Here is a 26,033-nt window from a genome sequence, read left to right as displayed (position 1 = left end):
TTGCAAAATAACCCTTTTCTGTGGGGACACCCCCTCCCACCCCACTCTAGAAATATCTATGGGTATTGAGTAGGGGGATGCAAGAACCATAGCACAACGTGTGGAGGTCAGGAAAACAACATTTGTGGAGTCCTAGGAAATGAATGTCAGCAGACAGGGAACCGGGGCACAGGATGCACAGTACGTTCAAGGACGTTGTTTTCACCTCATATGCTACAGAAAACAAAGTGAAAATTCAGGAAAAAATATTAAAAAAAAAAAAAAATCCAGCTTTTGGATTAAGATAGATCTCATAGTTCCTCTGTCGTCTGCTTGGCTGCCTGCAGCAGTGACAGCTGACAAAAGGGGCTAGAAGTAGTGAAGGAAACGGTGGCATGGAGGAATGTGGAATAAACTGCCCCCCGAAAAATGTCAGTTCCTACCCTGCAATTCATAGGTGGCTGACAGTTTGGAAAATTAATTAATATAACCCTTTCATTTGTTACGTTTTAAAATCCTTAGGAGTAAAGGCTTTTACTAAGTAAAATGCTTACTTTTTGTGAATTTACTTGCCATGCAATGTTGTTTTGAATTATTTACCTCTTAAGAACAAGTTTTATCTTTACAATCAGCTCATTGTCATCCCTGTACAGGCAAAGAAATATGCCTTATTGTGAGCTCTGAGGAGAATGGAGTCATGACCTCCTTTCTTGCTATGCCTTAGTGAACTCCATAGCTGATCAGCATGCCCTGAGAACTCCCTTTTACCAACTTCAGAGCTGTTAACTTCATTTTCATAGTGTCCAGACAGAAGGCTTTCCTAAAGTAGTATGTTCTATGCTATCTCCAGCCACGAGCTCATCTAAATTTTGAGAAATCTTCCCGTTCCTCTCTCAGCTGAATCCTTGTTTTATCCTCCTCTCCCTGGCTAAAAGCTGATGCTAAACTGATCAAAAATGCTTTTTCGTCTTTTGTGGTCGGTAGCGTCGGTAGCAGGTTTTCTCCTCTGAATGGGCTGCATGCTGTTCAGCCACACTCTTCGACACTTTGTTATTTAACAGTTGATTCTCATTCTCTGTCTCTGTAGTTTTTGATCAGTACTTGGCAAGAGTGAATTTGTCAATACACAAAGAGTTATATTTTTCTTTATTACCAAGTAATACTCGAATTTTAGTTAGTTTTCCCAATAGATGGCACTGCTTGGAGAGAAACCACTGAATACAATAAGACCAGGGTGCATTTAGAGTTACCAGGAGTGGTGTCTGCTGAGGAGCCTTGCTTGTTCTGGCCTCTTAAGCAGCAGTTTGAGAGTTTCTAGTTTGGTACTTCTAGCAAAAGTGTGGAGTGAGAAATGTATTACAGCCATATTGAATAGGTTATTCAGAAAGGAGGGGACGTCCCTGGGTTAGTAGCTCTTGACCAATATAATCACGCTGCTTCTGTTTCTGGTGAGCAGTGTGAGTAATTATGGGGACTGCACATCAGGGCTGCGTGGGCTCCAGTTGCTCTTCTGCACTTAGATCATATAGCAGGAGGGATCCTTCATTCACTATCAGGATGTGCTGAAATAATTCACCATGCATCCAGCCAAGTGTCAGTTTTTTAGTTCTTTAATAAAATGCTGCTCCTGGTTGCCATGCCTCTACACCTCTAAAAAAAAAAAAAAAAAAAAACAGCAAAGATATTACCTCTGGTTTTGTCGTGTCCTGACTGAATTAGGAAGAAAGTGGAAGAGTTGCTCTGTCCCAAAAGACTTAACTTTGCAACTTACACATCATCTAGTGTCACTTAAATTTGCATCAGTCATTACACCTATAGTACATCGTGAATTGCAGGGGGCAGTTCCCCCTTACACACGCGTGCATGTGTGTGCACATGGGCACTACCTACACTAAAGCATACAAAACCTACACATGTTCTTGCGTGTTTGCCATCCTACAGGCTTGGCAGGAGGTGGGCTCTGAGGCGTAGTGTGTGCAGGCATGGGATAGATAAGACTGGAAAGTTTCCTTTTCGTCAAAAGCAAGGATTTAATCAGTTCATCCAGTTGTATAGTACAAGATATTTAAAATACAGCTAATTCAGACAACACGCCTGGTACTTCATAACCATCTGCAATGTGTCTGTCCTTTCAGACTGGTGTTTCCTTCCAGGATAGTTTTTCATTCCTATCTCCTATCTTTTCCACCTGCTGTGTAACTGAATAATCTGATTGCATGGATCTTGCAAGTTCAGCCTATATCCTAGAAAAGTGGGCAATTGACATTATCGCTTAATTCTGTCATAGCCACTCTGCTCTTAACCTGGGAAAATAGAACCCTTAATTGTACATAGACGTTAAGAAGACAGATATTTATTTCTTTCAGGGATCTGGTTTGCCAAGGAATTTTTTTGAAGTTTGCGAATTAAGTAATGAAGAAATGTAGCAAAGCTTAGGCTGCGTTAAGTAGTTTTGAAAGATTTCTAAGTTCTGCAATTAACTTTGTGGTCTTACCCTTTGATAAGTCACTTCCCTCGCACATTCCACCTGGCAGTTACACCTCTCTGAGCCGCTGGGTACTCCACTTTTCCTGTTGTTTGAAAAATGAACAAACACATTTGATGACAGGATCCTGTTATTCATCATGTGTCCTTTGCACTGGCTGCCAAAAAAGAGTAGGCTTATGTTTAATGGCTGTTGCTTATTTTTAAATCCCTTACCAGTGAAGACCTTGGCTGTGTATGAAATCCTCCTCGTTGAGATATGTCAAGCTTTCAGACGGTGCATGCTGTTTAAGGCTCTGGCAGCTTTGCCTTAAGTGGGCAAATGAGTTATTGCTGTGATAGATCTTAAAATAACAGCATCTGATTTGGTCATGGAGTCCACTTGTTTTAAATACCTTTCTGCTGCTGTTGGCTGTTTGTTCATCATGTTATTTTACCATTTCCATTCCTCTCCCTTTCTGTTTTGAGCTACCCCAGCTGACTGATTGTCTGATTTTGGCTGATATTTAAAGGTATTTTCATCCTGATGGACACCAGACAGTATCATCACTGGAGCGGAAGTTCAGATACTGTTTTTACTCTGTTACAATTGAGGTAAATAACCATGATACGATTCTCTAACAACACTATGAAGTCATGCTTATTTCTACCCAAAGATAAAGTGACCAGGCAAAATTCAGGTCTGCTAGACTCAACAAAGACAGCGCAGTTGTGAAAGGTGCCTCCGTTGTGCTGGGGGTCCACAGAGCATACAAAAGTTGGAAAGAAAAGGTTATGACATGGAAATATTGTAAACCATATAGTGCCCACAGTGGTGGTCATCTGCAGGACCTCTCTGGGGTGTGTTCAAAGTCACTGGGTCTCAAATGCATGTGGTTCAGGGTTTGAGGAGCTTCCACAACATACATCTTTACACTTCTCCGACAGTGGAACTGCCGAGCTCGCTCTTTTTGCCTTTGATTAAAGCTATCAGGCACAGCACTTGTGACCAGTCCTGGCTGACACAGCTTTGAGCGTGGTGTTGGATTAGATGACCCTCAGAGGTCCTCTCTAGCTGATGTGGTTCAATGGCTCTACACTAAGTTCCATCTCAGTGCTCGAAAAAGTGTTTAGGTAACTGAGGGGCTTTGTGGACACTGTGAAGAGAGGTGTATTTCCCTGTCTGAGAACATTTGGTACTCCTGAGGTTGTGGTTGGTCATCCACTTACTAAAAGCAGGCTCAGGTGATGGAGACCAGGAAGCCTACCTAGCTGTTAGCATGGTTAATGCCACGTGCTCTTGAACAAGTACTGCTACAGAAATGCACCTTGAAAGATGTAAGCCCCTCCAGACAGGGCGTGGTGTTTCTCGGCAGTTTTAACATGGGCATGTTGAGCAGAACATTTGTGATTTCTTTAGAAATCAATAAATTCCCCAAGCCAGATCATCCACTTAAATTTGCTGAAGGACCTTAGAGCACCACAGCAGCAGGAGTTTTTTCACCGATGTTCTGCAGGTGTTACTGGCGTGCCCATTTTTGAATAATGGGAAGGATACAAGTACTGTCCATGTCCTTCCTACTCCCTCTCCTTTGTTATTGCTTTGCCAAAAAAGAATTTTGTCTACATTGTTAATTTGAGTCCACAAACTGTCATTTTAAGCTACAAAGCAGTTCTGGAGTTTCAGGAAGAGAAAAAATACCCTGTGACATTCAAATTGATTATTTGCCAAGTGTATGTTTAGAAGAGGATAGACATGGTGGAATTAAAAGGGCTGCAACTTTATTAAAGCATTAGTGAGCAACAGTTTAATTAAGCCTGTGCACAACCGCTTCTAAGAAGATTTGTCTACACCGTTAATTTCAAAGTGAGAGCTGAATCTGTATCTCATCTGCAGGCCAGTGCAGTAACTGCAGGTTGCCTTGAAGCCTTCGGACAGGTCCCCAGTCTCACTTCATCCCCTGAACCTGTTCATAAGCCCACGTTCATAAAGGCTTACAAATTATTTAAGATACTCCTGTCCAGTCTTCTGTGAATGATGTTCATTGGAAGAAGTCTGCTCATGCAGTTGCCGGTGTTGCCACCTCCAAAACTAATCCATGCTGCTCGGTGGAGAGACAGTTTTGGGTATTCTGGCATTGTACTGGGGTGCTGGGCACAGTGAATGTGATCACAGTTTGGGGGGTTTCCAGGACATCTGGTACCTGGCAACTATCAATTCTTACCACTCATTGTCAGCTTTATTACTAAACAAGATTTAAGATTTAAAATATGTTAGCACAGAAACATTTGCAGTAGCAGAGCTAAACTACAAAAATAGCAAAATATATTAAATGTAGATTGTTAAACAGCATTCAACTGTTGTTAGCCATAAAAGTTATCGGAGCTCTTCCAGAGTCTCAGTTAGCCTGAAGATCTAGTTAATCAGCCACTGCAGGACATGCAGGACCAGAAACAGCTTACCCAGATTGATCTTGGGCTTACAGCTTTTCTGCTGCCACCAGTAAGGACAGATCCTTCAGTTGCCCAGGTCCATTCTTCTGCACAACCTCTTTTCTTCCTCAGCGCAAGACTGAGTCAGTCCTGCTTCTGTTTTCCTGTTCATTTGCACCTCATTCCCTAGCACCAAGCACAGGGGCATTTCATGGCAATATGGAGATGTGGTGGCTTGACCTTGGCTGGCTGTCAGGTGCCCAACCAGCCACTCCATCACTGCCCTCCTCAGCTGGACAGGGGGAGAGAAAATATGACAAAAGGCTTGTGGATCAGGGTAAGGACAGGGAGATCACCCCGCGGTTACCGTCATGGGCAAAACAGAGTTGACACCAGGAAATTAACTTATTGCTAATTGACAGTGGAGCAGGATAATGAGAAATAAGAGCTACCTTAAAACAATTTCCCCACATCCCTCCTTTCTTCCTGGGCTCAACTTCACTCTTGCCTTCCTCACCCCACCTCCGCCAGTGGCGCAGGGGATAGGGAATGGGGCTGCGGTCGGTCCATCACACACTGTCTCTGCCGCTCCTTCCTCCTCACAGGGAGGGCTCCTCACCCTCTGCCCTGCTCCAGGTGGGTGTCTGCTCCATCATGGACCTCCATGGACTGCAGGAGCACAGCCTGCCTCACCATGGTCTTCACCACGGGCTGCCAGAGCATCTCTGCTCTGGCGCCGGGAGCCCCTCCTGCCTCCTCCTGCCCTGCCCTGGGGGGCTGCAGGGCTGTGGCTCTCACACAGTCTCGCTCCTCTTCCTCTCAGCTGCTGTTGCACAGCTTTTTTACCATTTTTTACCATACATTATCCAAGAGACACTGCCACCATTGCTGATGGGCTCAGCCTGGGCCAGTGGCGGGTCCATCTCCAAGCCGGCTGGTGTTGGCTCCATCAGGCAAGGTTGAAGGTTTTCTGGCATCTTCTCACAGACGCCACCCCCAGCAGACCCTGCTACCAAAGCCTTGCCACACAAACCCAAGTACAGGAGGTTACCGTTGTCTCCTCACACTCTTTTCCTTAAGGTCTTGATTAACATTTCTATTGTGTACCTTAATGAGCGCATTGCTGGCTACACCCCATGGATGTGCTCTCCATCTTCTTGCTTTTGCTACTCCCTCAGAGTTATTTCTTCCCTCCCAACAGCAATAGGTAACAGACCTCAGAGAAGAAAGACCTGAGATACTAAGCAGGAGAAGTTGCTCAATCAATAATGCTTCTATCTTTTCCTGATAAATTTTATTGGCTCTGCACCATCGTTGATGAGAAAACTGGATTTTTTTTCAGAGAGGCTCTGGTAATGGGGTGGCAAGGCAAAGCCTAGCAGGCAGCTGAAATGGGGTTTAGCATTTCTCACATAAGTACAGGGGGCTTTTGTTAGAACTGTTGTCTGTTTTCATCCTGATGCAGTGTTTTGTAGCAAACTCACACAAAATGTGACAAATGTTAGAGGACTAATATGTAGGGCGGACAATATGCGTGCATCGTGATACAGAGTTGTTTAACAAAAGGAACTTGAAAGAGTAGAATTATTTTTAATTGAAGCACAGTAAGGTCCAAACCCCCAAAACGAAGCAAGGGTTTAAATGGGTGCAAGTTGCAGATGTTGGATCCACTTAATCCTTGTTTTAAAACACATCAAACACATGGTGTTGGCTAATAAAGATTAAAATAGCATCAAGGACCATTTCTAACAGTAACAAAAGCGACATCCATGTGTTTTTTTGAGGGTTTATTTTTCTTATCCCACCCACTGGGACAGACATTGTAGGTTAGATATTCTATAGAAGATATATATTATTCTCAAGGTCTTCAGTTATCTCTGGAATTTCTGTTCCATTATTGTTCAGTCTAGAATCTCAGTAAGACCCCCAATGTTTGCCCTGTGCAGCCTGAGTTAGAAGATTGCTCCCAATTTTCTAGTTAGGTCAACCAAAAAAATTAAGATATGATAGAGGGTCAGTGGAAGAAATTCATATCAAAACAACTGCTCACCATGTCATTATGACAACCTGCTGTAACAAATGTGCTTCTGTTTTAACTTATGACAATTAATTGCTAAAAGTAATTTAATCTGACAGTGGCAAGATGTTGAAAGACTCGTGAAGATGTCATAAAAGCGACCTTTCTGCCCATGTGCAACCAAAAGCCATTTTTAACAAGGAGCCTCAAAAACAGTACAACTTCTTTTGTACTTTGTTAATTAGTTATTGATTTGAAACAATGCTCTGCCAAATATTGTCAGATTAGCTAGACGCCAGCAAGGTCACAGTGTGACAGTCTAGTCCTGATAATCTTATGGTATATAAGAATTCTTTTTTCTCCGAACCTTTTGTTCCGATATCCTGAGAATTGCATTTCCTGGCTTTAGCATTTGTGCTAATTTAAAATACAGCCAAGCTGTCTGTTATGTAGTTGGATGTTTTGAGTTGTTAAAAAATGACACTGCGTTAGAAGAAAATTGCTGGTGATCTAATGTCTAATGATCTTTGGCGGTGGCAATGCACCGCTGCTGCAATGCCATCGCTAATCTGAGCAGGAAAGAGCCTGCTTTAATAGAACGGTCAGCGCGAGGGAGTTGCAGGGTTCAAGCCAGATGTAGAACGAGCAAGTCCTGAGGTTGCTCGTCAGGATTAAAGATCATTTCCTAGCTTGTCTTTTTGTGAAACAAAAATAACGGAGGTGGGTCTGGACAGGAAAGCAGAGAAGCAGAATTAAGGCTTGAATAGCTCAACATTCAACTTTTCAGATTGTCGAAACAAGAAGCGAAAGAAAACGCAAATCTGAATTTAACATTGTGTTTGTGATCTGTTTAGGTAATTATTTTATAAGCTAATGGCAGTTACTTCAAATACAATTAATTATAGTACACTGCATATTAAAGCACTTCAGCAAATCTTTGTGCATTAAATAAATAGTATATCAGTTTACTTAAAGCACTGAGCACTTTGCTCTCTTTATTAGGAGAAATCAAATAGCTTTGAGCCTGTTAAATCTTTCTTTCACTTAAATAACTGCTCTTGAGTGTGTGTAATAAATAGAGACAGAGATGTCAAGAAGAAAAATACGGCGCGAAGCTGTTCTATTTAGTTTAGTGCATGTAAGAGACACAAACTCTGTAACAGAGACTTTACTGCCGAGCTCTGTTCTGAAGCCATAGCTGTTAATGAAAATACTAAGTTGTTGTTTTACTTAAATGTGTTGAAGTTTGTTAGATTCATTGTTTCCTGTGGTGGGGAAATCTGCATTTTTCTTGGCCAAAACGCTATTTTTCTTGCAATAGCATGGTTAAAAAAAAAAAGTCTGTTTTTCATTAAAACATATAAACAGATTGAAAGAACTGGAAAGTAAAATAGTATTTAAGTACTTTAGGAAATAGAAAAATAACACTTCTACATGACTTCCATTACAAGTTTTCAAATGTTTCAGATACATTCGTTTCAAAGGGAATTGGGTTTAGTGTTTAGAAAAATGCAATGTAGTCATTTAAACAACTGACATGATCTCTCTGTCTTGCAAGTATAATTCTTTTTGTAAAAGCACTGTATTCATTTTTTATTTACTTGCCCCCACAATTAATCTATTAATTGCCAGAAGCAGGGCTGGTAGGTGAGATAGCTGCAAAGATACAACCTGATGGTTTGGTTTAGAAATACTTTTCTGTTCCCATAATTCAGTCACACAGAAGGACGCCTTTGGTGATGTTCATTACAGTAGACAGAAGTATGTTGTGGGCAGAATCTCGATCCATGAGATGAAGTAGTTTGGAAAGGAGAAAGTATGAGGAGGCATAAAAAAGATGCATGTGAAATGCAGGGGGTACGTACCAGCAGCAGGGTACTGAAATGCAACTGCCCCAGTCTTGGGAGGGGGGGGGGGTTACCAACTGGGGTCTCTCTGGCCAAACTGCTGCAGTTGTTCCTTAAACTAGAATAGGTAAGTCCACCTTCAGGGGCTGGCAGATACCATGCTCAGGGCACCATGGCATGGGGATTTTCACGTAAACTGTGCAGGTGTTTGTCAGTAGCTGTGGTATGACCATGTAGACCGGACTGGTCTGAGGAGTTGCTTCCACACAACCAGTCTGACGAGTTTTCCCATACAGAATTTCCAAGTTGTTTGCCAAAAGATGCTACTTCAAAATCTGGCTTCCTTCACCTGGAATGCTGCAAGTTATATGGAAAGGGGGAAAAAATACCAAAAGAGCAAAAATTCAAAGGTCGGTACAGAGAGCTGAAAGGGAAATTGGTTATTTTTTTCTAAAGTAAAACTTCCTTTGATTCATTTCCCTCCTTCCTCCTATTCTCTTCTGCACCTCTTTCCTCTTGGTGAGTCAGCAGTGTTCTTGTCTCCAGACTAAAAAAGACAAATGTCATATTTGTGTTTATTTACATTCTTGTCCTAATGATAAAATAAATGGCTTGGGCAACTCCTACCGTGACTGTCAATTTGGAAAAAATATAAACAGAAAGAATACTGCAGATATTCAGGGGCAAGATCTGCTCTGAAGGAAACCTTTTAACTATTTGCTCTCCAGCTTAATAGGAAGTAACTGGCCACTAAAAAAAACTAACCAACCCATCATCTAAAATGGCAAACCCCAAGATTTGGCTGGAGATGGTGATTAAAAGCCACAGGGAAGCTGATTTTGTTTTAGTTTTTCTTCTTTGCGGTCTCCTTTCCTGTGCTTTACCAGAAGACATTTAGGTGGTGATGACAGGACATGCCAGACTCCAGCAGAAGTAGAAACGGGAAAATCCAGGCTGGAACAACAGCCTGACAAAGTTGTCTTACCCTGGCTGACAAGCAGATAGATACTTCAGCCAGGGAGATGATGCTATAATAACATTCGAGACTTAATTAATTTAGCCTGAGATCTGGGGTTTACTTTGTAAACAGCAAACCCCTTCAAGTTACAAAGTCTTTCGAATTCCCTAACAAAAATCTGAAGAAACAGGGAGGGCGTTTGAACACAGCAACCTCACAGCAGAAAACATTCACCGTGCGAAAAGGCTGAGCCTTTGCTGCATGGAGCCATCGCGGATTGAACAACACAGGTAAAGTTTGCTGCTTTGTGCGTGTATTTTTTGCACGGATCTGCAGCCGAGCTCACTGCTCTCAACTTCCATTTCAAATGCAGAGCTAAGAAATTCCACCTGCAGCCCCAGCCTGTTAAAAACACTCATATATTGCTGTAACACCTGCATGGTCCTGATGTGCCAGCGCTCTGAAGGCCTCCTGCGAAGACCTGCATTTGCCAAAACTGAAATGCAGTATTAGATCAGCGGTGCATTAAGGCAGCTGAGACCACTGGCACCTCTGTGAAGAATAGCTGTGGGCGCTGACGACTCCGGTCTGTGGTTTCGGGCCATTGTTTGCCTGTTGAAATATTATAAATGAGGGATCGGAGTCATGTCCCGTGGCCAGGAGGGTGGAAAGAACGTTTTGGTTTCCACGGTCAGCTTGTTCCTCACCAAGCAGGGGTGGTTGTAGCACTCTGGAAATGGGAGGAAGGAGTGGTTTGGGATTTTTTTTAGTCCAGAAGCAGGTCTAGGTTATTGGTCGGAAACGAAGTTAGTTGAAGGCTTAGCTGGGAAAGCTCTTTTCTGGCTTGGAGTTGCTTCGGTTTTTTCTCTTGTGTGCAATAAAGCTGGATATAAAGGGGAAAAGTAGCTCCCTCCTGCTGCCCTGAGGGAGGTTAGGATCCAAGCTCCCTCTGTTCCCACATATATATAGCATACGTCTGAATTTTATTTCCTGACCACCCTCACCAGGGAAAGCCCAGCTTGCATCTGAAGTGGGAAAAGTGGGACAGGATCCAAAGTCGTCTTGGATGGTAATTGCAGTGGGAGCTGGGGAGAACAGGGGCCCCAGGGAGGAGCCAGAACATGAAATGTAAAAAACCTGGCTAGATATCATCAGTCTTGCATTAGCTAAAACTTGTCATTTTAAACCTAATCTCAGCAGTTCAAGCCATAGGGAAGCGCGGGTATCGGCGCATCCTCCCAAGCCATCCCTTCATCCCCTTTCCGCTGATGGTGACAGTTTAAATATTGTCTCAGTCTGCCAGATGCGTTTTTGTTTTACATCTTTTATTTAGGTATTAGATATGCCAGATACGGCACGTTTCATGTATTACGTGTTCAGTTAGCGGGTCTGTCAAGATTGCCTGCTTTCCTGATGAGTTGTTGGGAGCTTTGGAGGTGGGACTGCTCTCTCATTTAATATGATGTGTATTTAACTGCAAAACGTAAGATTTCTGGTCTTCCTTTCTGCTGCTGACTCTATACACACATCTTTATTCCTAGGGCTTCATGAGCTGTATAGGGAACACTTCCATCACTGGCCCACTTCACAAATAAAATAGGCACAAGGAATTACATGGAATCGCCTCAGATAGGTCTGGGAATAAGACTGAGATCTGTAATACGAAAAACACAACCTTAAGTCACTTTGCCATATTGCTTTCCGAAGGCATGTGCCAAATAATAACCTCGGCAATGCTGTCTATATTTGCAACTCTGCAAACGACCAGTCTTCACTACTCTGATACCTGGTCTCTCCTTCTGTCTGAAAAGCAGCTGCTGCCTACTGCCACAGTATATATCTTGCCCCCATCTCAGAAAGTGCCCTTAAAAAAGATAATATGGTCTTTGCATTTCCCCAATTATTCCTGCCAGATAAGTGGAAGGGACTGGTGGGTTTACATCTGAGGGCTCTTGGTTTAATCCCTGCTAAGGTCATAAGTAAGGGAAAATACAATGTGACTGGTTTTGAATACATATCAATACAGTTGCTGAATTAAATAACGTTCACTCACCAATAATGTATTTACATTATTTCAGTGTTGAGCGTTTGCAGATTGAATGCTCCGTGTTTCTGTAGAGCTACACCAGATGCTGGTGACCATGAACCCACTCTGCCACCTACACGGCTGATCAAATCCTGCTGGGTTTTGTTGTTGTGATGGGGCAAAGTATGTAAATAAAACCCATACAGAGCCCATAGAAGAAGGGAGGAAAGAAACATGTCCTCCATTCAAACTTTCAAGGCCAAAGCATCAGTTGTTATGATTTTATCTCTTCCCCTCTTGTTTCCTTTCAAGCCATCTCTTTCTCAGTCAACTCAGGATGCAGCAACTAACATAACTCCCTTGACCCACTGCTCAGTCATTGTCCTTGCTTCCCAGCACACCTGCTAAGACCTGCTGAACTGAATTCCCAACGCATGTGTTGTCAGATTTAAGATTTGTTACAAAATTGTCTCCACCATTGCTTTTGGCGCCGTATCTTCTCCCCCAGTCACAGCTGTTTTGCTGCTGAGGTGATCTTGATGTTGTTACCCTCATCTGCTGTCTTGCGCAGCATCCTTTTGTCTCATTTCCTACAGCTGCAGTTGCCCAGTGTAGACAGCAGTCCATCACCATCCTTCCTGAAAACCCAGTTACTTAAGAGTTCTGCAAAAGGCAGCTTCTCTCCGTGTGTGCGTATCTCCGTAAGTTTAGCATACGGACTAGCGTTACCCATTTCAGTAAGTAAAGCAGAAATACAATTTCTACTATTAGTAAAATGTCCTGCTGCCTCCTGTGATCACCTCTTGGGCTGGAGCAGGAAGCATGTCAGAAATATCTGTGCAAGGGTTCTTTCAATTCTGTGATTAAAATGGGGAAAAAGATTTTCAAGTAGATGGGATGCTTCCTAACATATTGGAATTTCTCCATTAAAGATGAATTCTTGTTAAATGGCCTGAGTTTGATGCTGTAAAGTCATGTCTTCAGGTACTCATGCTGCAGAAAAATATAAATACAAGGTCTTCGCTTCCACTCTTTTCCTGTCCTTTCCTTACTTTCCTCCTCTTCTCTGCTTGTAATACCACAGCTTCTGTCTTTGTGGGGAAAAAAATCACATGCTGGCTATTTTTTTGCCTTCTGTTCCAGCTTTCTTGCCTTCAGATCCCTTAGATCTTGTCCTCCAGTGAGGTTTTGGAGCTTCTCGGGTGATAATAAGCCATCATGTGGTTTCATTATGTTCCACTGTAATGGAACAGGTTTTGTCTCCCGTAAGGCAAGCATTTGCAGAAGAATCGAGGAAAATGTAGCAGTTGATGAGCATCATTTAGTACTCACAAGGCTGCTGTTGGGGGAGGAAAAAGAGAGGGCACCTGCTGGAAAAGGGTCGTGCCAGAACAGGAGGTGGTGCGGTGGAAAGGGCAAAAGAGACTTGATATCACCCTTATTTTCTTTTTTTTTTTTTTTTTTAATTTGAGGTTGTGAAAGGAGGGAAAGCGTATAAGGAGTAGTGAAGTAGCACAGAGGAGAAGGGAGTGCAGTGATGGGAGGATGTGAGGAGCCAGAGCTAAGAGGGGCTGTTCCCAGTGGTGGCAAACCCCAGATGCCCATCTCTGGGCTGTTGGGTTCTTCCAAGGACTGAAGAGTTTGGTTTTAACTCTGCTGGTATTACAGCAAGTGGCAGAGTTCCTCCTAACTTACTGAGCACCTAATTAGGCCAGAGCTCCACAGATCCTGCCATTGCAGGAGCATGGATTAAAATCTTCCCCATTCATTTGTCTTCAGCATTCATCACCCATGCCTTCTGGTTTCTATATACACGTACATACATATACATACATACATATATTAACTTGCTGGTGAAAGTGTTGCTTTCTAGAGAGTTTCCAGTGAAATCCATTTAATTTTTACTGGGTCCATTACCTAGGGGTGCTGCATGATACAATGCTGGCGTGAGTCAGGTTATGATAATCAAGAACTGCATAGCAGCAGGGAACAAACTGTATCCCTTCACTGTTCATTTCAGACCCTCAAACATACAATTTGCTTTTAATAGAGCAGAGTTTTCTGTACAGTAAAATACAGCTATTATTGTACAGAAGATACCAGCATTAGCCAGTCTCCACTGAAGACACTATTTCATCTCAGATTGTTTCGGTCACAGGCTGTTGCTTCTAGGTTACATGTTTATGTTGTTATACTTAACATGACATATCAATTTTAATTTAATGCTTTTTCAGAAGGGTTGGGAGATTGCAAAAGTTTGCGTGCCCCAAGGCTCACTGAGGCGATGGGATGAGCTGTACAGAACTGCAAAGGTCTTGCTGGTGGGGAAGGGTCTAACCTCTCTAGGGAAGGACTGGAGACAAGAGACCTGAGCCTTCTCCATCTCTGCCTCCCAGCCAGTGTGCAGTTCTGTTCACCCATATTTAACACATGTACCATACTTGTTTACAGTAACTTATCGAGCTAGAAGGAGAAATTGTTTTGCTGTGATAAGCGGTAATTATAGAAACCACCTTCAAGTAAATTGTTAAAAAGCTATTCAGTTGTATGGCATATTTCCCTATTTGTATGCATTTCACTTTTCACTTGTCGCAAAAAAAAATGTGATTCCAACTCCCTGATTTAAAAAAACAAAGTAAAAGGAGAGAGCTGTCACTGGAGCTTAAAACTAATTTGATTTTCTTGATTTGATTTTTTTGAGTTTCAGTGAATTAGAAGTTTTAAGATGGGATCTGAGCTGCTCTGCCCCAGTAAAGCCTACAGTAGTTCAAGGCCTCCAGCTCTTGCCCCAACTGTAACTTTCCAGCAACAGGTTACTTCAAAAAAAAAAAAATTGTAAAATTTGGCATCGAAACAGGAAATATGTGAACCTGTCACGGTAAGCAGTCTCAAAGGGCAAGCTGCTTTGCAGGAGCTAATTAACCTTAGGAAATAATTACACAAATATGTAAATGTTGTTTAGATAATTCCATGTGTTATCAACTCAGGTAGTCCATCATAACTGCAGACCTTGCAATGTCTAGGTGTTAGAATCTGGCATAGTTGATAAGGCTTCAGTGGCTGCATCACTTCAGCTTGGTATTTAACAATTAATGACTGTGATATTACACTAGTAAATTCAACCTGTTTTTTGAATGCAACAGAACGTAACACCGTATTCACTGTGTGCACACTGCTTATCTGCATATTCCTAATGGCCCCAGCCATTAAGATGTTACATACCGTTCAACTATTAGGTGCTAGCAATACTGGGAAGAATGACAGACCAAAATCTGTGGTCTCTGCCTCCTTTTTTTTTGCACAATGGATGGCCCGAGAATTTACCCACAATCATTTTGGGTTTTCAGGGACTTAAAAACGATTACAGGAGAGCTGTAAATCTGCGAGCCAGTTTTCTCAAAGCAAAACAGAGACAGCAAGCAGCATTTTATACAAGTGCGTTTCTGTTAGCGTGGCATAGACCCTGAAACAACGTAGTTGCTTGGACCTTAGACATTCTGGGTGTAAAGTCCCCCCTAAAACCAGCTGGTCTGGGCTGGAGCAGCCCATGACATCCCTGACCCATGCCAGGACTTGAGTTGAAGCCAAGCAGATCAGCAACCGGCAGCCTCTTCCCTATCGCAAGCTGCTGCTTCTCAGCGGCTGTAGGAGAGGTTCTGGCCCTGGGATATTAAATGGCTTCATATATATGAGAAACATGAATTTATTAATCATTGTCATATTACTTTCATAGACTGTACTGTTGAACTACTTGATTAAACCTTTGATACTAAAATGAAAAGCTCCTTGTTAACCATTTATTACCAGTTTTTGAGCAATCACTATTTTGATTTAAAAAGTGAGACATTTTTTATACCTAGTTAAGAGATAGTGTTTAAAAAATACTGGGGGGAAAGCCTTTATCCCTAGAAAAGGGAATCTGTTCTGTTCTTAAACCAGTATTTGTGAATACTCATCTCTTCAAAATGAAATAAAAATTTCATTCTACTTGCAAACACTTGATGATCTTTTCTCATTCAAAAGGAGTATGTCCATGTGGCAAGAGCATCTTTTTGATGAGCCGCCCCATGCACCTACCTGGGTGCTTATATTCTATATTACTTTTGTGGATGCTGCTTTTATAGCAGGTTCCAGAAATGTGTACCTCCTCTAGCATTCAGGAAAATGAGTAAATATAACATCAGCAATCTAAAATTCCTTGGCAACACTTGTGTTAAATGATTTTATCCACCTTTATTTCCAAGGCAATCTTCAGTGGTGGGATTTGCTGCATGCAAGTATGACAGGTGGTCAATATCTGATAGTCTCCGTAGCATTGGTAGGCACTGACAGCAAATGAGGTATATTCGTTTTATTTCTGTTGGTGAAAAGAGCGAAAATGCAATGTTTTTTAGGAAAAAGGCATGGACGTCTCTTCATTTATTAGTTAATTAAAGGCTAAGTCTTACTGATAGTGTTCCATGAAAAATGGAGGCGGGTAGTATTTTGCATGATGGGAGCACAGGCGAAGGCTGCATCTTCTGTGCTCACAGCATCTGCTCCATCCCCCACCAAGCACCACGGAGCTGGGGTGCAGGACTCCAGTCAGGAGGTACCTTAGCAGCAGCAACCCCGTAAGTGCCTGGTTTGGGGTTACTTTTCGTTAAGCATTGTACAGGCCTTTTCTCATGACAAGCTTCTTAACTTTTGTTTCTTTTATTTCTAATTCTGTATGGGGGTGTAGGAGGGGGTGTGGATTTTCAGAGGGATGGAGACCCACAGTTATATGACTTCCACACCTCCAAAGAATCAGACCACTTCCTTAGACCCAGAATTACTGGTTATAGGTGACCAACTTTCAGCAGCTGCAAATTTAAGTTCAGCTCTCCCAGCACCTTTCCATCTCAGTCTGTTTCCCAAATGAGGACGAATTCAGCCTCAGCTGCCTTCTGGGGGATGTAGCCTGATGTCTCCATCCCCTTCTGTACAGTCATATAGATAATTATGTCAAGCATGACCAAGGAGCTCCCACTGCATCAAATAATTTAGCAAGGTGGTATTTGAGTGCATTGTATTTAGCTGTGATGAAAAGAAGAAAAGCAACAGCTGCCTCGAACTGTCACCTTTCATGCTAAAACTGCAGCATCCAGCCTCATCATTTAACCCTGGCCAGGCAGAGGAGGTTAATCCTGATGGACCCAGCACCACTGGAAATCCAAAGGAGACCGGCCGTACTCTGCAGTGCCCACTCCTGCAGCCAGATGTTTCTTGTACGGACACAGCGCCGATTTATTCTCCATCTGAGTTGTTTAAAAGACGGGCTTGTTACAAGGGGAAAAATATAAGCAGATGCTCTGAAGAAAGAGCTTTTCTTCTAGACATACACGACTCCTCCCGAACTCCTTCTCACACATATGTGCTTTTCTTACCTTGTTTAGGGTTTAGCAGAGTGTGTACAGCAACACAGTTTATCCTGACATTTTTTATGGCTTTTTTTTTTCACTGGTAACAAAGGAAACTGTAGTTACAGTCTATATCTAACTTGTTCCAGCTCATTTCTTATTGCCTTTATGAAATAATAGGATTGAGTCTTTGTACTGGACTGTGAAGCTGTGCAGTTAATGATTCGGTTTACTAGACCGCTGGTTATGCTTTAATTGGTGGAGGCTCTTTTGGGCTGAATTTCTGAACCCTTTAGAAGCTTCTTGCTGCTGTCTTAGTCTTATGGAAACCTAAACCTGTGTGCTTTTCCCAGCAGCCTGTAGAAGTAACATGAAATACCTGAAAAGGCAATATTAACCAGAAACCACCTCTTTTTGTCAGAATGTTAAAGCAGGGTTACGTACCTGTACAAAAACTGCTGTTAAGAGAATTACTGATAACGTTATTATTTAGCAAACATATACCTACTGCATATTTAACTAAAGTAAATCTTCTAGATAAACTAGTCATTTAAAAACTCTTCCAGTGTTTTAATATGCCTTTTCCATACATATCATACTTAGTGTACATCACTTTTCCATAGGAAACACCAGTTCAAGTTGTCCTTCAGCTTTATCTTAATAACTGGTCTGTCAATCATATTTTCTTTATGCAATTTCTTTTGAAAAACTTCCCACTTTCCTCAGAAAGGGAGGAGTCTTTACCTCCCTTACTTATCTCTACAATCAAATTTCAAACAGGGTTGAAAGGAAATAAGCCCTTTCTCATGCTGAGGTGGTTTACAATAGTTGATACATAATTAGTTAAAAATATGTTCTGTCATAGTCAATCAAGAGCAGAATCTGTCCACGGTTAAGAAGAATACCTTCAGTGCTTTTTGGCAAATTTGATAAATGCATTTTAATCGCTGCTACCTTAGAGAAAAAAAAAATATAAAAGCACATAATTGTTTTAAAAGCTTTGGGTCCAGATCCATAAAGATTTCTAGCCTTCTCACTCTTATTTAGGAAACCGGGTGTGAGAATGGAAGTAAAAGCCTAAATCCACCATGTTATTTAGTTGTCTGTCTTCCCATTGATTTTAGACACTCATAAGAGCTTAAATTCCCAAAACTGAGTTGCAGGCTGGGACTAAGACCTAAATCACTTCAGTGTTCTTGGTAAAGTTACAATAATGCAGACTATATAATAAGCATCTTGTGATGGCTTTTGCTGGTTTGTGCTTTATTTCCCCCAAGGAAATGAGGCTTTGGGTCTGCATCTCAGTCGCCCAGGGGTATGAAGCTGCTGGTGGAGCACAGCAAAGGAGGAAAGGGATGCAAATTTTAGGAAATGACATGACCTTGACTGATAAGCTCTTCCTGGCACAAAAGAGCCTGGAAAGTGCCTGCAGTGCTGTGCTGAGGGTGTGAAACCCTGGTGGGGCAGGGGAGCTAGCAGAGCATCTTACTCTCGTCATCTGGGACTAGACAGATTTGTAGTTACGACACAGACAACCTGGGAAATAAGTAAAATACAGAAGTGTGCAGGGCTTTCTGAGAACCTCTGAGGTACAGGTGGGAGCACAGAGCACCGATGTTTGAGGAGAGTGTGCTAAAATCAGTGTAAATCACCCCCATGCCTTCAGTGACGCTTACACTGACTGGCGTTCACAAATTCTTTTTCCATAATAATAAGAAAAGCCTCCCCTAACTACCACAGACTCCAAAGTAATGGCTGACATGTGAGCAGTCAAGAGGTGTTTTATCTGTGCTGTATCTTGTAGTCCGCAGTTGCGAAAAATTGCATGCAAAAGGGTAGTTGCAAATACCATAATTTTAATCTTTGGCAGATTTCCATTGGCCCATAATATGAAAAAATTGTAAAGACTGAAATTATATTTATATTGTTCCTACTTGTTTTTATTTGTTTTACCAGACTAAGGCTTAACTACTTTAAACAAACCATCAGTGAACAAACATTTGACAAAGAGTTGTCAAAAGAATGAAAATCAGAGCAGTGGCTCATAATTTCTTTGAATGCCTCTGTTTAGCTGAATTACCATCATGGTATTTAGACAAAATTTTGCAGATGCATAATTTTTGTTGTATTTATTAAAATAAGCCACAGTAAAGCAACAGTTTTACTGCCTTTAAATTGCAATCTTAAATTTCTTTTATTTAGACAAATTAATCTGTTCTTTTTTTGACACTGGAGTATATTCATTTGAGGTTTGTTTTAACAAAACACTTTATCATATAGGAACATGTTGCTTTTAGACAGAATTGCCAGTGTTTAAAAGGTAATTGTCGCAAACATAATTTCTTTCTGCAGGATAATGGATCTCCTGAAGAACATGCAGTTTATGTTTGGGACCATTTTATTTCCCAGTCAGCTGCAGAGAACGTGGTTTTTGTTGCTCACAGTTACGGTGGACTTGCCTTTGTAGAGTTGGTAAGTGTGACTTCTCCATTGCCTTCTTGCCTTTCACAGATTTTCCTATATTCCTCGTGATCACCTTCTTGAAAGCAACCATTTAGGAGCAACTTCAAACAGATACAGATCTGTGAGGATTTCTTTGCAACTGGAAGGTCACTGCGTTTTTCTCTGGTTTTGGGTTAGTCAGTAAGGTCCCAAGTGTGCGCAAACCCGAAAGACTGTGGGAAGACAAAACACATAGATCCTCTGTGTCCAGGCTATGCACCAAGGGGCAGCGCTCAATGGGTTTGTGCTCTGGGGCAGAAAGACTGAGAATGTACAAAAACAGTGTTAAAGTCACATTAACAAATGCACCTTTTTGGGTATAGATTGGAACTATATTGGAAGACAAGGGGAGATTTGGGGGTTTTACCCAGTTTTGCAGGTTTTCCACAAAGGCCTGCAGAAGTTGCTGGGAAGACTTTTTTTTTTTTTTCATTTATTAGGTTCTGGTGGGGGGGACTCTGCTCAGTGTAGAGCTGCCCTACTGCTGGTGCTGGGACTGCTGAACATCCAGCTTGTCAGTCTTTCACCCTTGTCTCTGAAGGCAGATTGTTGACCCCACCTGCTATATGAAGCTGCCTGTTGAAGCTGTATACTTTTTTTTAAGTGTAGCTATAGGCTCCTGATTTAATTGTGACATGCTGGTGTAATCAGAACATGTTTATTGAAGAAAAGTGGTAAAAAGGAAAAAAAAAAAGCTCCTTGTTTATTGTGAAAACGTATATTGCAGAACATTGCAATTGGTTTTATAGACACAGGAATGAGCTGAAGTACATCTTTTGTCTGTAACACATCAGTTTAGCATGAAAGTTAGTAAAAGTGGTTTCTGCCTGGCATAAGATGAATGCCTCAGTTAAGAAAATGCATGCATGAGTGTTTTGTTTGCAATCTTGTACTTCTCTAAGTAGCAAGAAGAATCCAGAGTAGGACCACTTGTCTTGTTTTAAGAACACAATATTTTTGTTAATCCTTTTCATTTGTAGAAATTAAGGCCATTTTGACTTTCCCTGTGTTCTAGAAGAGTATTTTTACAACATGTAAGATATGTATTGATTAGAGACTTGAGAACAGGTCAGCTGGTCATTTTCCAGAGGTATTTTATTACCAGGTTGGTAAATAGTTGCAAAACTTTATAAGAGGCCAGCTTTGTGGAGATGAACAATTCCTTTTATGATCACAACTCTGGGCAAGAAATGGGTTGCTTTGCGCATGCCTGTTACTCCTCAGACGCAGTGAAGGGTAGGGAGCATCCCTTCTGTCTTGGCTTTCCTCGTCTGTCCAAAGTGAAGCATTAGCAGAATTTCTGTAGGTTTTGTAAAGCCGCGTTGTTTGGGTTGCAGGACACCTACGGATACGTACGGTTAGCACAGGGCAGGAGTGGGAATCAGCTGGAGACCTCTCTCAGTGTTTCCTAAACAAAGTGCTTATTCGAAGGAGTCTTGGAGAGTTTTTTCATCACATTGCAGTCAGTGGCTTGAGGTGGCATGGGTAACAGATGACCAATGTGTCATTCCCATTTTGCCTGTTTCTCTTGTCACACTGGTGGATATTTCTTCACTTTTGTTCTACTTTAATATGAAGCACACAGATGTTTCAGAACAAGACTTGACTTCTGACCTTGGGGCTTCCAGGGTCAGGGTGCTCAGGGCCTGTGAAATTATCACAAGCTGAGCTAAAGTTTTTATCCATCACAGGAAGCAACCAGTAAGTAAGAAGTTAAAAAGGAGCTTTGTCAGAGAGACAAGATGGTCTCAGTAAGGGTCAGCTTCTGTAGTCTGCTGTCTCTGCAGGAGATGCATGCCTGAGAGGAAGAATATAATATATAACCATTGGCACATCACATATCTGTCATGCAAAACTAGACCCGAGAAGTATATTTAATGTGGTGCGATTGTTTTTTAAAAAAAGTCAAAGGTTAGTAACACCTGGTTTTGGTGGAGGTGGTTTGATATCTGAGCTCCAGTGAAAGCAGTTTAATTAAATAATGCATGCACTGAAGCAGGTGTCATTGAAATAAACTCTGAATTGTTTTATCACAATATTAATTTCTAAGATTTTATTTTGTTATGCTCTCCTTTCTCTTCAACTTTATATCCATATGGCACTTTGTAATTGTAAAGAACTAAAAAAAAAAAAAAAATTGAACAGCTGATGGGCAATTACTGTCTTATGACAAATACATATTTGATCACTTTCTTTTCATGCTTTGTGGGGGGGACATAATGAGGGTGATGGAGCAGCTACACCATATAGCAACCGTACCACCTCTGCACTCACCATGCAAGAGTCTTTGGGTCAACTGATGCATAAAATTGTAGGTTACAGTCGTGGTGGAGACCTGTTGCACAGCTGCTCCTTCGGCAGCCGTGCCTCTTGCAGGAGAGCAGCGTGAAGCATGTGGCTTTAATTTGGAATGAAGGTTTTTCTGCCTGGGCCCTCTGCGTTCTATTGTGCTGGCAGGGAAAAAGAAAACAAGCAAAAAAGTCCAAAAGCGTTCGCATTTTCAGGGAGTATCTTTCAAATTTGCTTTGCACGTTCAGCGCTGCGAGGTCTGTCCCGATCGTTTGCAGTCATCACCGCGATCCCCAGCTCATCACTGTGTCGTGGCGTGAGGCTCTCGATGAAAACCTGATGCCTTGGCATTAAGCACAGAAAACCAGAAAAACCCGGTATGAAGCAAGAACTCGTTCGTGGTTGTCAGTAGCATCCCGTGGGAAGAGCTGTGGCTGCCCCGGCACGGCATGGGGAAGCGCTCAGCCTCGCGGGGCAGGACGCGCCATTGTTGGCAGCCGCTGGAGGAGCTGGCGCAGGAACAGCAGCTCCACTCTGCCCTTGTCCCACTGCAGGGCTGGTGCTGGGGTGTGGGCATGCATTTTGGTGGGAAACTCCACATGAAAAGGAAGCAAGTACGCCCACCACAGGTGAAACTGGTATCAAAGGAGGAACATTTTCGTTTGCAAACCTTTGGTGGCCGAACCTGTTCTTCATTCCAAATTTCATTTCACCATAAAAATCAGGCTGTGGTTTGGAAGTCCTTCATTATAAAAACCAGTAAAATTTGGTTGCAATTTTCAAATACGTGCCACAGCATCTAACGTTTTTATTGGTCTCTGCAGGTTTTTAATCTCCATTTTTGCATGATTGTGAGTGTGAGGTTTAAGAAAAACAGGGTGAGTCTGTAATACCATGCTTGAATGCACAGAAACTGTTACCCAGTAGCTGCAGCGTAGGCACACCATTTCTGCACCTTGCTGGGTCATAGATTACTAGCAGAATAATTGAAAGTGATTGAACATGTGTGGGAAGTAAAGTTCCACCAATAAATGTAGTTAGTTGTATTGTTTATAGCATGAATTACAAATGCTAATTGTAAACCATATGCTAAAATGTATCTTAATATTTAGTAATTAAAACTGTGTGTAATTGTGGTTTGAAATTAAATATGTATCTAATAATACCTACACATAAATTGCTTTTTGAATACACAGCCACTAAAAAATAGTTGTTGGGTCACTGTGTTCTGCTAATTACTGATTTTGAAAAAATCAAGCCATGATTCATGAACACAAGCCTCTTACTTCTGTTATCCCTTACACAGTGTAGTCGGGGACTTATTTTCAGAAGCAGCTTGCTGTAGTTGACAGTAAAGTGTGGAACTTTCCCAACTCCTAGCTTATAATAATTTTATGAAATTTAACAGAAAGTGAGAATTTCAAGTTGATGGAGTCAATTTTATATTTAGTTTACAGAAAATAAGTTTCTGGTACAACGCCTCCTTTGAGTTTCTCTGCCAAATTTTGTGAGTTTACAATTATTTTGCTTTAAAAAGAATGTTTTCCCTTGTCATTGCCTCCATGAAAGACCCGCACAGGAAAAAAGATATATTGTGCCCCCGTGCCTACCTGAGTGCTGTGGCCATCCCCTGCAGATGTAATTACAGCATCAAGGCCTGGCTGCATGGAGTGGGGGCAGGAAGGGTGGTCCTAGGATGCTGGGTGACATGTAAAAAAACTAGCTGTGTCCATCATTGTAAAAAACACATGACAACTACTCATTTTGGAATCACGAGAAGAATTGTTAAATCTAAGCTTTCAAAATTGTCAATTAGGTATTCAGTATCCTGAGATTTTAGGGGAAAAAAAAAGAAAAAAAAAAAAGGTTTTGTGGAAGGTTTCGCTTGCTTGCCTCCTGTATTGCTGAGACCTTAGGCTTTGCATTTTCAAGGGTTTCCTCAGCACCTTATGAACCAAAAGTGTTGCTTTTTTTATTTTAATTTTAGTTTAGTAATATCTTTAAGGGAAAAAAAAAACCCACCAAGTACCATGGGAATTGTGACAAAATTGTGAGAATCAGTAGTGGTATCTCCAGCTTACGGCAGTCATACTGCTGTAAAAATACAAAGTGCACAGGGGAGTGTAATATAATTAAGTTAGGAGAAGGAAAGTAGGTTCATTGTTTTTGAGCAGATGAGAAACTATTCATGATAGTCTGTTGGCTAAAATGATGGATGTATATATTGACAATTTGCACAAAGGTGTAGATAAAAGTATGTGTGCACGTCTCTGTGTGTCTGCATATTTTTAGCCAGCTTTGTAAAAACAAGAGCCTTTAAAACACACTGTTCAAATTACTGCATGCACTGTAGTGTCCTAATTCCATCAAAATCAGCCAATTTTGTCCATTTGAGATAATTTTAGGTCCATCATTTTGAGATATGCGCTGCAATGCACTGCCACTTCATTCTGTTGTATTGTGCTGAGTACGGTGAGGACCTGACCCAGGCTTGAGCTGAGAGGTGCCGTAATAACAGTGATGATAAACGGCCACCTGCTGAGCTACCTGGGAGTCTCTGGGGCTGCATCAGTGTTCTGGCACAGGCAAAATGCAATACAAGAGCCTTAATGACTGGGCTGTGAACCTGTCATTAGCTTTTCATTAATTTAATTTCCTGAAATTTCAGATTGAATGGTTTGTTATATGTGGGGGTTTATTTATATATACTTATATAAATAAACCTATCTACTCATTTTTTTATATTTGGTTTGGCTCAAGAACTGATTAGCTTAGAGCAGGTGCTGTGGATATGCAACTCTTAATTCCTCTGGCTGATGTATTAAATCGATGTGCAGCAGAAGTACCATAAGGTCTGTTATAGCTGTAGGAAGCGTGGGAGAGAGCTGGAAGTGGAGACCGGAGAAGCAAAAACACGTCAGTGACCAAGGTGCATGTTGTGAAGAAACAAAGCAAAATATCACTGTGCTTCAAGACTTTGTGAGAATTAAACTTGGGGAGGGGGGGGGAAGATGTTCTTTAGATGTTGCTTGTCAGTTGGGAGAGTAGTATGGGATGCTATCTTCTAGATTTATGGGGACTTGGGTTATATGTCCAGTCTTTGGACAGATCATCTCACCCAACTCTGCTCTCTTAGGTCTCACCTTTTTTTGTGTTGTGGGCTTACATTAGCACTGCTTTGAGTGAGGTCTGACTCAGGTAGGGAGGCTCAGAAAAATAAGTGTAAAAGTAAAAACGGGATATTTGCTCCATTTTGTTATTTATTTAAGCTGTACTTTTGCTGTGCTTCTTGGAAAAATGCTTGTTCATCTGAAAAAGTTCAAACGAGAAATGAGGGTGGACAAGAGGAGCTAATGGAGAAGCAGCAGTGGGTTGTGTGAAATGGGTTGGACAGAACTAGGATCACAAGCTCTGGGGCGTGTTTCTTTTAGTATTTCTGTTACTGATATGGGCACACAAACTAAGTATGCACTAACGAAACTGGTGTCTGGCATGAAGTGCCAAAGTCACCATCGGTATTCAGAAGTAGAATTTCTGCAGTAATAGAAATTAAAGGAAATAATTCAAACTTCAGGACGCTTAGGCATTGGCTGGCTAGTCATCTGCATTTGTGTACAAGGAGCGATCTTACCAACAGAGAACAGCAGGGATGGTTCCTTGGACACGTGGGCATGAAGCCCTCAGACATGTGGGTTCATCGCCGATGGCTGTAAGTGAATGACCTGAGAATGCAACAAAAGAGCAAAATGTGATCCTGTTATTTTCTAGCTCTTTCTGTCCCGGGAAGGGAAATATTAATGCTGGCCGTCATGCTGGTGAGATTAATCTGAGATAATCTGAGACATTCAGGAAGATTAACTCAGTTCGGAGGAGATATGGGGAAGAGATGTCATTACACTCAGGGCAATGGAGAGCCTGTTTTACTAGAAACGATGAAGGATGCTCAGGCGTGCCATGATGTGGTGCCAGCTGGACATGTTGCCTACCACGAGCAACAGAATCGATACAGCAGTAGAAACAGCACGTGCACCTTCTAGGCTTATCAGTCTTCATGAGAGCTGTGTAATCTTCTGATGCTCGTACACTAACTTTGTAGCTATTGAAGAAAAAGAAAGTTCAGTGTCTATTCTGTATTTGC

General features: G+C 41.7%; 1 protein-coding gene across 3 annotated transcripts in view; it reads left to right on the top strand.

Annotated features, from left to right (window-relative positions):
• FAM172A (family with sequence similarity 172 member A) overlaps positions 1 to 26,033 on the top strand; it is a 270,192-nt gene that overhangs the window by 136,111 nt on the left and 108,048 nt on the right. For all 3 annotated transcript variants that reach the window (XM_040579311.1, XM_040579315.1, XM_040579314.1), the window contains one exon: positions 19,457 to 19,576. In XM_040579311.1, coding sequence (XP_040435245.1) covers positions 19,457 to 19,576 — 120 coding nt within the window. The remainder of the gene's footprint in view (positions 1 to 19,456; positions 19,577 to 26,033) is intronic.

This window comes from Falco naumanni, chromosome Z, assembly GCF_017639655.2.
Source record: "Falco naumanni isolate bFalNau1 chromosome Z, bFalNau1.pat, whole genome shotgun sequence".
NCBI lineage: Eukaryota > Metazoa > Chordata > Aves > Falconiformes > Falconidae > Falco > Falco naumanni.
Note: the sequence above shows the minus strand (reverse complement) of the source record. Positions and strands in the feature narration are given on the sequence as shown.